At 35.5% G+C, this 13,073-nt stretch overlaps 2 protein-coding genes across 4 annotated transcripts; one reads left to right on the top strand and one right to left on the bottom strand.

Annotated features, from left to right (window-relative positions):
- The first annotated feature begins 239 nt into the window (after positions 1–239).
- LOC128922424 (myosin-9-like) lies at positions 240–6,737 on the top strand. Of its 3 annotated transcripts, XR_008471650.1 has the most exons (9): positions 240–468; positions 699–795; positions 858–1,030; positions 1,090–1,293; positions 1,595–5,704; positions 5,772–5,843; positions 5,946–6,068; positions 6,144–6,248; positions 6,306–6,737. XR_008471650.1 is itself a non-coding variant. In XM_054232786.1 (8 exons), the coding sequence occupies exons 1-8, from the start codon at positions 397–399 to the stop codon at positions 6,159–6,161; spliced, it is 4,869 nt and encodes a 1,622-aa protein (XP_054088761.1). In that variant the 5' UTR covers positions 240–396; the 3' UTR covers positions 6,162–6,737. The 3 variants fall into 3 exon arrangements, 2 of the variants coding, with proteins under 2 accessions (XP_054088761.1, XP_054088762.1); XM_054232786.1 differs by having other exon boundaries at positions 6,144–6,737; XM_054232787.1 differs by having other exon boundaries at positions 903–1,030; positions 6,144–6,737.
- LOC105209292 (little elongation complex subunit 1) lies at positions 6,166–12,885 on the bottom strand. Its single transcript, XM_011179628.3, has 3 exons — positions 12,744–12,885; positions 10,879–12,681; positions 6,166–10,825 (listed from the first exon to the last, which is right to left on the bottom strand). The coding sequence occupies exons 2-3, from the start codon at positions 12,572–12,574 to the stop codon at positions 7,272–7,274; spliced, it is 5,250 nt and encodes a 1,749-aa protein (XP_011177930.1). The 5' UTR covers positions 12,575–12,681; positions 12,744–12,885; the 3' UTR covers positions 6,166–7,271.
- Positions 12,886–13,073: the final 188 nt, after the last annotated feature.

Here is a 13,073-nt window from a genome sequence, read left to right on the forward strand (position 1 = left end):
AAATCTGAAATGCTTGGTAGGTTAATTAAAAATTTCTGGATTTAAGTACATAAATAACTTTCGCTTTTTTAGGAGTATTTGCTATAATTTTTTATTAATTATTTTTTATTGTTTTATGCTAATTAGTTTTATTTAAACAAGTATTGGTTATTATTATTTCTATTCTTCCATTTTATGTTTCGAAAATTCCAATAAACTTTGTTTTGATTATTTCACTTGCATATCAGCAAATAGCAACGTAGCTATTAATACTAGTTATTTTCCTTGTATTTTGCCAATTTACACGTAGTGTTTTTATGATATGTGGAGTGTAAAAACTAAAGAAATTTGCTAAAAATATAGTAAATTGTTAGTAAAATAAGTTCCTTTTACAATTAGTGTACGCAAGTAAAAAAGATGTTTGCAAATTTGAAAAACAAACTAATAGAAGAGGTGAAGGCGTCTCCGTCGAAATTCCAACAATTTGCGGTAATTGAAAACAAGATTAGAGAAGAAAAACATAAGGCGACAAACCAATATTTTCTATCCTTACTGCATAAATACTTTAAGTAATACATTTTTCTAAGATATTTTGAAATTGAAGTTATTTTTTTTTACATTTTTAAATTGCGTTATATTGAAAAGATAATTAATTTTTAATTACATACTTTCTGGTGTATTTTCGTTAATTTGACTATTGTGTCTAAAAATGGAAATAGGCTGCAGTCTCGTCATCGGCCAGTACAACCCCAAGTGGTTCGGAATCAACTACGACAACGACAACAAACGAAAATTTCTTTAGCATTACGGAGGAAGGTGAGTGACTCGACAGAATATGTAATTCGAAATATAACTTCACACTTCCTATACGTATGTAGATACACCGCAGAATTCACCATATAAACCTCTCAAACTACCACCAGGTTCAGTAAGCGGACGAGCATACCATAATGGACCTATCGGAGGTGCTATTCCGCGTACACGAAAACTCTCTAATTCATCAATGGCCAGCGATGTGTCCTTCCGTTTGCCCACCTATGATTCACCACCTGTAAGAATAATAAATTATCTGCATAAAATCTCTAAGAACTATCATGTATGTAAATACAGGTGTACCATCTACAATCAGATTTGGAGTCTAATTGTAGTGAGTTGGAAGATACAGCATCTACCGCAAAACTCGAAGTGGTAACTAAAGAACAATTGTTTGATGCTTATAAAAAATCGTTGGATCGGTACCATAAATATCGAAGCCGATATACTGATTTGGCCAAAAGATATAAGGATTTGGAACGTGACAGTACCAAAGCTCGGGTATGTATGTAGATATGTACTCGTAATATATCTTTTAAATTGTAAAGAAATTAATATTACTTGTATAGTTTACAACTCATTATCAGATAGTTTCAAGATAAGATATAATATTTCGTATTCGTTTATTCACCTAGTTTTTTGTTGTTGGAACTTTGCTTTTGGTATTTATTTTAAATAAAATTATAATTCACAAATTCACAGTATTTTAATAAAATCAACATCCAATATTATATTTTTCATTATAAAAAATTATAGTATTATATAGGAAAATATTTAACCATTAGTATTTCTTTTTTGCTAGTCTGTACTTGTGGAGACCCAAGAGAAGGCTATTCGTCGCATCAGTGAATTGCGTGAACAATGCTCTTTAGAACAGCAAGCAAAAGCACATCTCGAAGAAGCCTTGCGAATGGAAATGGATGATATGCAGTGTAAAATGCAAGCATATCAAACTAAGTTAAAATTACTTGGTGAAAATCCCGACAATGTTACTGCCACTCCCTTAGCAAATGAGTCTAATGATACAACTGGCGTTGCTTCACTTATAGATTTGGATGATACCAATAGCAACATCAATATAGTCAATCCAGAGGATTTAAATGAAAGGAAAATGGTAGATAATCTTGAAAGTTTGAAAAATGAACAAGATTTTCCACAAATGGAGCAACTGAAGAAGGAGTTAGATGATCGACAAAGTCAAATTGAAGAGTTGATGGCAAAAATGTCTAATGCTGAAGACACCATATCACAATTACGCAAGCAAGAAGAAGAAAACGCTTTGTTATTGGCTCAAACAAAGCAAGCTATTCACTCCGAGTTAGAAAATAAAGAAAGCGAAGTAAAAAAGCTCTCAAATAAAATCAGCGAAATGCAAAATGATCTGCAAGCAGCGGCGAAAAAAGAAAAACAATTAAATGCACAGGCTAGTGAGCTGAATGAATTGCATGAGAAGTTAAAGAATCTGCAGGCTGCCAAACAAGAAACGGATGCTAAACTAATTGCATCGGAACATATGCTCGGTCAGATTAAAGAACAGCTACTTGTAAAGGATAAATCAATTAAAGATTTAGAACAGAAATTGTCGAAAGGACTCAAAGACAGCGAGCAGAAAGTGGTTGACTTGCGACAGCAAAATGCGCAATTAAACGAAATGGTGCAGCGATATCAACAAAACGAAGTATCTCTAGCCGAGATTGATAACGAATTAAACAGAACGAAAAACGAAAATGACAACCTTAAAATAACAATTGGCGAGAATGAACGAAAACTACGTGAACTCGAAGATGAAGTGCGCAGCCAAAAGGAGCAACTAGAACGCCATCAAAAAGAACGAACAGCAGAAGAAGATCGTTTGAAAATTATGTCAGCACGAGAAGAGGAATTAACTAAGTTATGGCAAGAAGTGAAAGATGATAATGAAGTGCAAAAGCAAATAGTAAATCGTTTAGAGTCAGAATTAAAGATATCGAAGGAGCAAAATCACCACAATGAAAGCGAAACGATTGCTGCAATCAAGGCTGAGTTGCTGAAAGCAAACGAACAGCTAGAGGAGAAAGCGAAAACTTTAAAGGATCAATTAACCGGTAAAGAAAAAGAACTAAAGTCGAATGTAAATAAACTAGCAAAACAGAAGAAACAATTTGACAACCAACAGAGTCGAATACGCGATCAAAGTGGTGAAATTGAAATGTTACGCACTGAATTGAATAAACATGAACAACACTTAAGTAATCTCCAAAATGAATCACAAGTACGTGAACAGGAGTTCGAAGCGGAGAAAGCTAAATTAAAGGCTCAAGTTCAGAGTATATTACAAGACATAGCGCAAATTCAAGATGAAATGCGAGTTGTGAAGGAATCCCACGATGAGTTGGAAGTGGAAAAACTAAAACTTGAACAAAGAATTGAAAATATGCAACGGGAAGCACAGGACGCTAGCGACGGTACTCAACATTGGCATGAACAACTGGTAGATACTGAAGATAAACTTCGTCTTGTGGAGTTAAAGCTACAGCAAGTAGAGACTGAAAATTCGCAATTGGCAGAGAGGAATTGCTTGCTGGAAGAGCAGAACAATCGTTTTGAGAAACAATTAGCCGAGCGCGAACGTCAAAAAGACACCGAAGATGCAAACACAAATGAACTGCGCCTGCAGTTGGATAGCACGGAGATGTCTTTGCGTAAACTGAACGAAAAAATGTCGGAAGTACTGGATGAAAATTCTCGAATGCACAATACTCAAGAGTTAATGGACCATGACTATCGTACCTTGCAAGACAAATTTAATACGTTAGAAAAGGAGAAGTTTATGGTAGAGGACGTACAAACAGGCTTACAAGAAGAACTGGAACAGCTTCGAGAACACAAGTTGGTATTGGAAAATAAGTTGCGTGAGACCGTTGAGCAGCTTCAGGAAACAGAAGAGAAATGTGCGGAACAAAAGAAGAATACTGAAGCATATGAAAAAGAACTGAAAGAGATGGTATTGGCCCGAGAACGCTTGGAAAATGAGAATCAAATGTTGAGTGCAGAATTAAATGAACTTCGGGCAGCTCAGTCGGATGATGAGAAATTGCATAAATTAATGTGCGAACAAAAACGTCGCATCGAAGAGTTGGAACACGAATTGATTGATAGTGAAAAATCGGCAAAAGCGAATATCGACATTGTAGATAAAGAGAACAGAGATTTGTACGAAAAATTAAGTACCTTGGAAGCAAACAGAGAAGAATTGGAGCTCGCAAAGGAAGAAAGCCTACTTTTGAAAACGCAAAATGAGGAACTACATCGAGAATTGTCTACTTTGAATACAGAACTGAAGCAGAGTCGGGAGAGTAGTAAAGTACTTGAGACACAATTAGCACAGTTGCATTCATTAGAGCAAGAGAAGGAAACAAGTGAAAAGACACTCCAAGCATTGACAGTTGAAATAAATAAATTGAAAGAAGAATCAAAAGCTCACATTGAAGATGCGCAAAACAGGGCACTGGAATTGGAAGCATTACAGCAGCAATTGCAGAATTCAAGTGGAACAAATGAAAAACTTGAAAACACCGAGTTGGAACTGCAGAAAATGCAAGAATTAGAAAAGAATTTACGCGCCGAAGCTGTTAATAACGCTGAATTGGCAAGTAAAAAAATGCAAGAACTGGAGGAGCAATTGCACACTGCCAAGAGCGATATTGAGCGATTGCACGAGAGCAACGACGCTATTCAAGTGGAGATGGATAAGTTACAAAACAAAAATGAGCTACAAGTGCAGAATTTGGAGGGAACAGTACAACAATTGAAAGAACACAATGATAAACTCCAGCAACAGCTTGAGAGTCAAAAGGTTGACGGAGAAAAACTTGCAAATTTTGAACAATTGCAAATTGAAAATGAGTATCTAAATAAACATGTGAAGCAACTGGAAACCGAGCTGACGACACAACGCACTGAAGCATCCGGTCAGTTGCAAGAAGGCCAAGATCTGCGAGAGAAATTGAAATCACTGCAATGCGAGCTTTATGTGTTACGTGAAAATGCAGAGAAACACGATGCCCAACTTGCGGAAAAACAAAAAGCAATCGATAGTGCTGAAAATGAGTGCCAACACTTGCGAGAAAAGCTGACGAATGAACACGCTGAGTTGGATCGTCAAATAGTGCATGCCAAGTATATTACTGAGCAAAATGATGCCATACAAAGTGACTTATTACACAAACAACATCAATTAACAGAAGTGGAGCAACAATTGCACGATGTTAAGGCTGAACTCGACGAGGCGAAATCCATACACGCCGCAGACACTCTCAGCAAAACAAACGAAATAGATGCATTGCGTGCTGAATTACAACAAAACGCAGTTGAACTCAATGCAAAGGCGCAGCTACAGGAAGAGCTCGACGTATTGCGTGTTGAACTGGCAGAACATAGCCAGTTGAAAGAAGTCTCATTGTCCCAGGCAACTGTGGAAAATGGGCAAAAATCAGCTTTGGCTAGTGAAGCTGAGAATTTGCGTCGCATTAATGAGGCCTTACAACGTGAATTAGAAGATCTCAAACATAAATCAACGTCTGAAATCACAGAGTTGCAACAAGAGATTGAAGATATGCAAAGCAATGCCAGACATATGAGTGAAAAATTAGCAGAAGCTGAAAAGGCGAATGCTAATGCTGACCAAGAATTAGTGCAGGCTACTCGAAATGCTGCCATAGGCGAAGAATTATCGAAAACGGAAGAGCTGTTGCAGCGAGAAAAGGCAGAATTGGCGACGAAATTACGCGAGATCATGAACGAAGTTCGCGATGTGTCTGAACGTAATCTTTTCCTTGAGCAGCAATGCGAAAACTATCTGATATTGGAGCAATCAAATGAACGTTTGAAGCTGCAAAATGCCAAATTGTCACGTCAGTTAGACGAAACATTGGTATGTATGCTGTAAAATAAGAATATGTTGTAAATTAAAACATTTTGCTTTTTATACTATCCAATAGGTGTCAATGCAACACAATGAAGGCATTACAGCGAATACGGAATTTGAGTACTTAAAGAATATTATGTTTCAGGTAAGAGGGGAAAATCCTAATAAGTTATTTGAAATCATCAAATAAAATAAGGCTTCATTAACAAACTGATTTAAATTTAATTTATATCTCATTTAATTAAAGTATTTAACGGGATCTGCCAATGGCAATAACGAAACGCTTGTCAAAGTGATATCAGCGGTTTTGAAATTCTCACCTCAACAAACCCAAGTGGCACTTGAAAAGGAGCACCAGCGCCGTTCATTGGTGAGTTTAATGGTTTAATTAAATTTTTAGATATACCAATCACATCTACAAACATATATTTTTGTGTAATTTCAGATCAACAAAATTCTATAGCAAGAATTGGAGCAAGCCTACGCAGCTACATGGTGGTAGCATTAACATTGGTTTGCAAACTCAAAGAAATTAAATTGACCCATTTATGTATAGTGAATGTCATTAAAACTACTAAATAGTTACTATACACTTGATTGGTTGCAGGTACCGCATACACAGATCATTAAGGAGTGGCGGTTTAGCTTATTACCCGTATAAGGCTTTTGAAATAAATTCGGATTGCTAATTAACAGTGAATTAAATATTTTTGATTTTAAGATACCGATAACGCATTTTAAATGTATAAAAAAAATTCTCAATTGAATAAGTACCTACTACATATATATAACGGGCGTAATGCAGTTTTGAATATGTGTAAATTGTAATAAAAAAGTATAAAATAGAAACTGTACGCCAATTAAAAAAAGTTTGTATAGACCTAATTATGGATTTGCTAAGGATTAACATTCATGTATACATACATACGTATATATACACAAATATTCAAATGTATTACTGTTATTTTGTTCGATTTCGTTTCGCGTTTGTATTGAAAAGGCATTAAGCTGTTATTAATTGTGCAATCTTGTAATGGAATTGTATGTGCTTTTTTAGTCACATTCAACGTAAATATTTAAAATATTATATAAGTCAAAATATATCAAATATTGTTGTAATGTAAGTTTTGCAATTAACCTACAAATGTTTTTAGTTTGAAGTAAACAAAATATATACATACATATGAAAACAAAAATACAATTTTGAAAAATACTACGATTTATTACTTTCAAATAACTGGAGAGTCTTATTTACAATATCAATATCCACAGAGTACTAAGCTATCGCAATTTTTGTTTAATTATATATGCTAGTTAACTTTGGTAAACTGTTTTCAAATATTAAAAAAATTAAAGACAATTTATATAAATTTCAATTTTATAAAATTTATTTCTATATTTTTTCATGCAAAAATATACATTTTGTTCCTGAACTTAATTCATCTAACTTACGCGGTAGACAATTAAAATAAATATTAGACGCAATTTAGAAATAGCGAACCTTGTAATTTATGTGTTATAACGAAAAATTCAAAAAGACTAAATCGCTTCACAAGTTAGCTAAAGCTTTGCTTTAATTGGAAATCGTTCGCATCAAGCCATTCCAGTATTTTAAAGGTTTTCTATGTATAAATGTTTTGAGCGCATTCGTTGTGATCATTTGAAGTGGATAATGAGGTTTAAAGTGTGCCAGTGCATGGAAGCAGCGATTTTGACCAAATCTTTGCAGACGTAATATGGCCAATACAGCCGCTTCTTGTACGACGGGACGTTGTACAACGCCAAGGAAACGTTCGAATAACGAAAGGTAAGCTGAGACATTTGTAGTGAGCGGCAGCGGTTTCACCACGGCCGATATACAGTCGAGTAGACAAGCAATACGTTCATCATATTCGTTTGTATGCTGCACAAGTTTATAGTATTCGTCGGTTAGTGGTAGTAATTGTTGTTGCAGTAAAATATCTACAAGTTTAGTATTTCGTTTGCAAAATATGGCAAAGGCGTATATTAGATTTGTTAGATTGCCGCTTTCAAGTTTTGCAACCAGGTCCGATAACACTTCTAGTGCTTTTGGTTTGAAGGGCTCAAAGTGATATTCGAATCGTAATAATGATAGAAGTTCTCTGTGACGTAAATCCTTACTATCCATATTATATGTTGTAGACATTAACAAATGTTGAATGACGGTGATTAGTGCATCTGATTTATCATAAGTTGATTCGTCGCGGTGTGGCAGCGTGGTCGGATACCAGCAGAGTACTTCATAGATCATTGGTGATGCCATAACGTTATGATAATATAAGCATTTGGCAATGAAAAGTCGCGCCGGATTGTGTTCGGCATTATGAAGAGGTATGACTACTAAGTACAATTGTGTGAGATTCAAAGCAAAGTTTAATGAAAACGTTTCATTTCTCTGATAACTAAACAGTTTATTTTCAATACAGCGTAATACCGCATCGATGATCTTAGGACGATTTTGCTTTAAATGGCGCAACAAGATTGATGTGAGTCTCAAATGTGTACCGATGTATTTCGGTGGAACCTGTGCTAACTCACAATTCAGCTCAATTTCCGGACGCGGTGCATTGCAAATTTGATCAATTATCACACTGGCTAATATTTCACAATCTTCTGATTGCTCCTGTAGAGATGCAGCTAGTCTAGAAGCTGTTATATCCACTTGGTCACGCGTTTTGTCAAGAAATTCTTTGATTTGAGCTGTGATTTTAGTTTCGACAATATTTCTTTTCCTTTTTCCCGTTATGGTTGCATAACTGTCAAAAGAATATTTGTTCATAACGTTATGCAACATACTCTTTCTTAGATTGGAAGGACAGTAGTTTGTGTTCATGTCCAAAGGAATTTCTGGAACTATTTGCGTGTGGGTTAATGCGTTTTCATTGAATGTCGCTGGTGGAGGTGAGGCTGGTGTTTCTAAGTCTATTTGATTGATTGTGGAAGTCAACGCAGAGTTATTGATGTCATTACTAGGTTGTGAGCTGGAAGCCAAAGTGCTCTCTAGTGTGCCTCCACTTGTAACATTTTGCTGTAATGAAACAGAAGGTCCTGGATAGCATACCGTAGGAGCTTCAGTCACAAACTCTTCAAATGGACGGAAAAATGTTGAATTCTGCTTATTAATCACTGCATTTGAAGTATCGGCAACAACATTCGTATCTGCAAATGTATTGCTCGTACTAACTTGTAATTCACTAATACTTTGGTCATCATAGTTCTCCTCGACATTATTCGCCCTTTGCTTCATTTCGACATATAATTGAAACTGATCACTAATATGTTCTTTACTTAACGAATGGACAATTTTATCTTTGGCTTGCCGCAGTTCAGTTATCGTTGATAAATTTTTTTTATCATTACAAGCGTCATTATTGCTTTGGTCTGAGAATTTTTGTTGATTATTTGAATCCTTTTTTGTCGATAAACTTTCAACGCTGCTAAATTGGTTATCACGCATTTGTTTATTGCGTAAACGTGCTGAACGCTTACAGAATGTAACGGCGGGCATTTCACATTTACGTTTACGACCACGCTTACGCGGCACTGTGACATCGGTTCCTTTCTGTTCATTTGCCGATTCACTTAATATGCTATTGACTAGTTGTTTTGTTGATGCATTTTCCAATAAGTCGTCGGCTATTGAGCCTTCAAATATTGCAGATATATCGGAATCACTACTAGTTGGTTGAAAAGTATCTTTTGAGCAGATTTGAGAAATACTATCATCGAATGTCGCACTTGATTCGGAGTTGGTTCTTGTTTTAATCATTTTTTCCGTATCACTCTCTACTATAACCAATTGAGGTTCGTCGCATTCTTCATTTTCGCTGTGAGAATTGCATACTGGTTCAAGGGAAGTTTTTGATTTTAATGAAATAGCCTCTTTGTTTTGGAACACTGAATGTGTCATTGAGAATTCACATACAGAACTGTCTGCAATTTCAGGATCTTCCGTTCCTTTTGTTAACTCACTTTTTTTAGAAGGTGGAATAATCGGTAGCTCGAGTTTATGTATTTCTTTGTGTATTTTGGTAAAATCTGCTTCAGTATTTAGTTGTTGGAATGATTCTGATAATTTCGCACTAATGGATTCAACGTCGTTTTCTTTCAAATTACATTGGTTATGTGTACTTTCCGACATTTCATGTAACATATTATCTTCCAAACTCTCTTTACAGTGAATTATTTCTTCTGATTTATCATAATACTCAGTAATTTCACTAATAACATCGTTTGTAATAAATATTTTCTCGGATTTCGTACAGAATTTTGTATTTTCAACATCACTGTCATCCTCATCTGAGTCACTTCCAAATATTTTGTATGCAAAATCGCTTTTTTGTTTAATTTGATTATCAAATATTTTCGGCAGATTTTCAGTTAAACCTCTGGATTCGACATTTTCCAAATTATCACATTCGATTCTGTCACTTTCGGAGAGTGTAACATCAGGTACTTTTATGGGTTGAACCATGACCATATTCTCACTGTTTTTATCTTGTAATGAAGGTAAATGGTTGTCATTAGAACTTAATGCGTTGACTCTTTTATTTTTAGTACTAATATCTAAATCCTTAGTAGTATTGTTTAGTTTTTCATCATCCGTTTGCTCTATATTTACAGGTTCTTTAAAACAAACATTTTGTAATTGTGCTGAGAACACACTTTCAGACGGCACATTTTGAACGTTTTCTATTGGGAGGTCTTGATTGAAACTGCAAAGATTGGCGCAAAATTCTACAGCAGTCACACAATTTTGTTCACTTTCATTTACTGTAACTTCTTCATCAGCAGCTTTAGAGTCTGGATATTCACTAAAAATCGATGCCGAAAGTAGTTTTGCCTTTTTCGCTTTATTGCGTTTCTTTCGTTTTCGATTATCCTTCCGCTTTCTTGAACATATCGGTTCCTCTGTGAACATTTTCTGGCCACGCGCTTGTTTGACGGATCTTTTGGGTAATTCAAGCGGTTCCTTAAATATCCACTGTTCGAAACTACCACATTCATTTTGTGTTTGTGTGCTTCCATCTGTACCATTATTATTACTGCTAAGATCAGTCATTGTATTGCTACTGCCACCACATGGGATTTCTTCTCTCGCTACATCTGAAATATACGGATTTAAGTATTTTTTTTTTGTATATGAAACAATTTCTTACCTTCACTTTGTGTTGAAACATCAGTGGATTGTGTTACGTTTGCATTAATTACTGTGTTAGAATCAAATGTGCTCTCTCTCCTATTTATTTGTTGATTACATTGTGTTTGTAACGTTGATGGCGTTTGTTGCTGAGGCATTTGCCTAGATTCATATAATGATTGTACCCAATTTTGAAACTGCTGTAGATTATGTGAATCACCCGATCTAATAAACTGTTGCGCTCGCAAGTGGTTGCTGGTAGGTGAATAAAGAAGTCCCATAAACATTTGGCCAGCCATTTGCCAAACTGTAGAAAATACGTCTGGATGTATTTCGGGAAGCTCCGTTAATGCACTTAGCATTGGTTGCAAGTTACTAATATTGTTTGTCGGCACACGCGCCGTTTCAACATTTTCATGAAGCTGTCTGGTAGATAGAGGTGCTGCCGGTGGTGGTGAAGGTGCTGGAGTGGCATTGACTTCAAACTTCACATTATCGTATATAAACGGCGAAGGAGAATTGGATTGTGAACGTTTAATTGGTTCCATAATTGGCATATAATCTATTTGTCGTTGAACATTGCACAAATATGTACATGTTCCGATAGATTTGGATGTATCAGGAAGTGGCGCCACTGGAGTAGAAATTGATAACTCAGATTCATTAAATGGTATTTCTGATATTGGATCGGATATTGGACTAAGCGGTGATACGCTCCATAATTCAAAAAATTTATCAACCAAAGCAGCCTCTGGCGGAATTAACTTTGGTTCTGGGAAAATTGTGCCGACATTATGTTTTTTGATAAAACATGACGTTGAAGTACCACGTGTTGTTGTTGTAGATATATGTTGTGTTCCTTGAGTGCGTACTTCAAATGAGCGTGTTTGTACGGCTTGATTCTGCGTACTCTTAGTCGAATTTGTTTCTGTTTGCGATGTTTGTGTTTGCATATCTCCTATTGATGGAGCAATCGTTTGCGTCTGCATCTGGTTGGTTTGTATTACTGAAGTCTGTGTGGATTGTGTATGGACTTGCTTTGATACAAATTTATCTGCGTCGTCCAGTAGAGTACACTGAATATCTTTATCCTTTTTGTATTTACGTTTTTTATTGGCTTTCACTTTAATAACAGGTACTTTCTTACCTCTTTCTTCACAGTAAGTACTCAAATCGTCTAAAAGTGTCTTATCGTACAATTTTATTGTATCATCTTCATTAAGTTTTTGCACCAATTTCAGATATTTTATTGCCAATTCCGTAAAGGTCAAGGGACCTTTACTGTTATCTAATTGCGCTTCTAATTGCTCCAATTGCATTTGCTTCTCTGCCACTTCATTATCCAAACGTGTGCAATGCTCTTGCAGATCAATTGCTTTTATCTCCACTGCTTTGAATTGCGCTTGCAAATCCATGCATTTATTTTTTTCATTTTCATAAAGTTTCTGAATTTGATTGGCCGATTTTTGAAAATCTCTGAGTTTTTGCTGCACATCCGTATTCTCACTTTTCAACAACTCAATTTTACGAATCAGTACATCACTTTGTGCAACTCTTTGCGCCAAATCTTTTGCTTTGTACGAATTGGCGCGCAAAGCAGGTGTATAGGTAGCAGCTGTGACAGGTTTCTGTATAATTTTGTTCCTTGGTGGCGAAAGTTCTAAAAAGTCCAAGTTCAAATCAGCGTAATTGAATGAATTGTCCTCGTCGGCCATGACTGGAGCTGAGCTATGGGCGCCGCAATGGAGATTGCAAAATACCAATCGTGTATTATTTAACTACATAACACAACCCGAGAGTGTAGTCATTCACGACAAATGTGCTGAAATACACACAAAATAAACAATTGTACTTTGTCAAAAAGTAAAAATAACGCCAAATTACCAAATAACACGAGTATTGGAAAACAACGAAGGAAAACGTTTGCCCACAATGTTTATAAATGTCAAAACTTGCCGGTTAGAAGAAGCATTAACAAATGCTATTGTGAACGGAGATGACACGAAAGAGTTGCCAATCAGCAGTTTGCAATTATTAAGTAATAACATGTAATTTCGTTAAATAGGTACGGAACGCAATTATTTCAAATTAGAAATTAACAATATTTCAATTAAACCATTTATCAGTGACATATAATAGTAAAATTTCATATTTTTATGCTTCTATTTTTAGTTCACAGCGCTAATTGTGAATGACAGGATATTATGTTATAGT

This window comes from Zeugodacus cucurbitae, chromosome 6, assembly GCF_028554725.1.
Source record: "Zeugodacus cucurbitae isolate PBARC_wt_2022May chromosome 6, idZeuCucr1.2, whole genome shotgun sequence".
NCBI classification, from domain to species: Eukaryota; Metazoa; Arthropoda; class Insecta; order Diptera; family Tephritidae; genus Zeugodacus; species Zeugodacus cucurbitae.

Coding starts and splice junctions, on each gene's coding strand:
- LOC105209292 (XM_011179628.3), bottom strand. CDS start 12,574: ATGGCCGACGAGGACAATTCATTCAATTACGCTGATTTGAACTTGGAC. Junction 10,826..10,878: donor TGTTTCAACACAAAGTGAAG/GTAAGAAATTGT, acceptor CGTATATTTCAG/ATGTAGCGAGAGAAGAAATC.
- LOC128922424 (XM_054232786.1), top strand. CDS start 397: ATGTTTGCAAATTTGAAAAACAAACTAATAGAAGAGGTGAAGGCGTCT. Junction 469..698: donor CGAAATTCCAACAATTTGCG/GTAATTGAAAAC, acceptor AAATGGAAATAG/GCTGCAGTCTCGTCATCGGC. Junction 5,844..5,945: donor TAAAGAATATTATGTTTCAG/GTAAGAGGGGAA, acceptor ATTTAATTAAAG/TATTTAACGGGATCTGCCAA.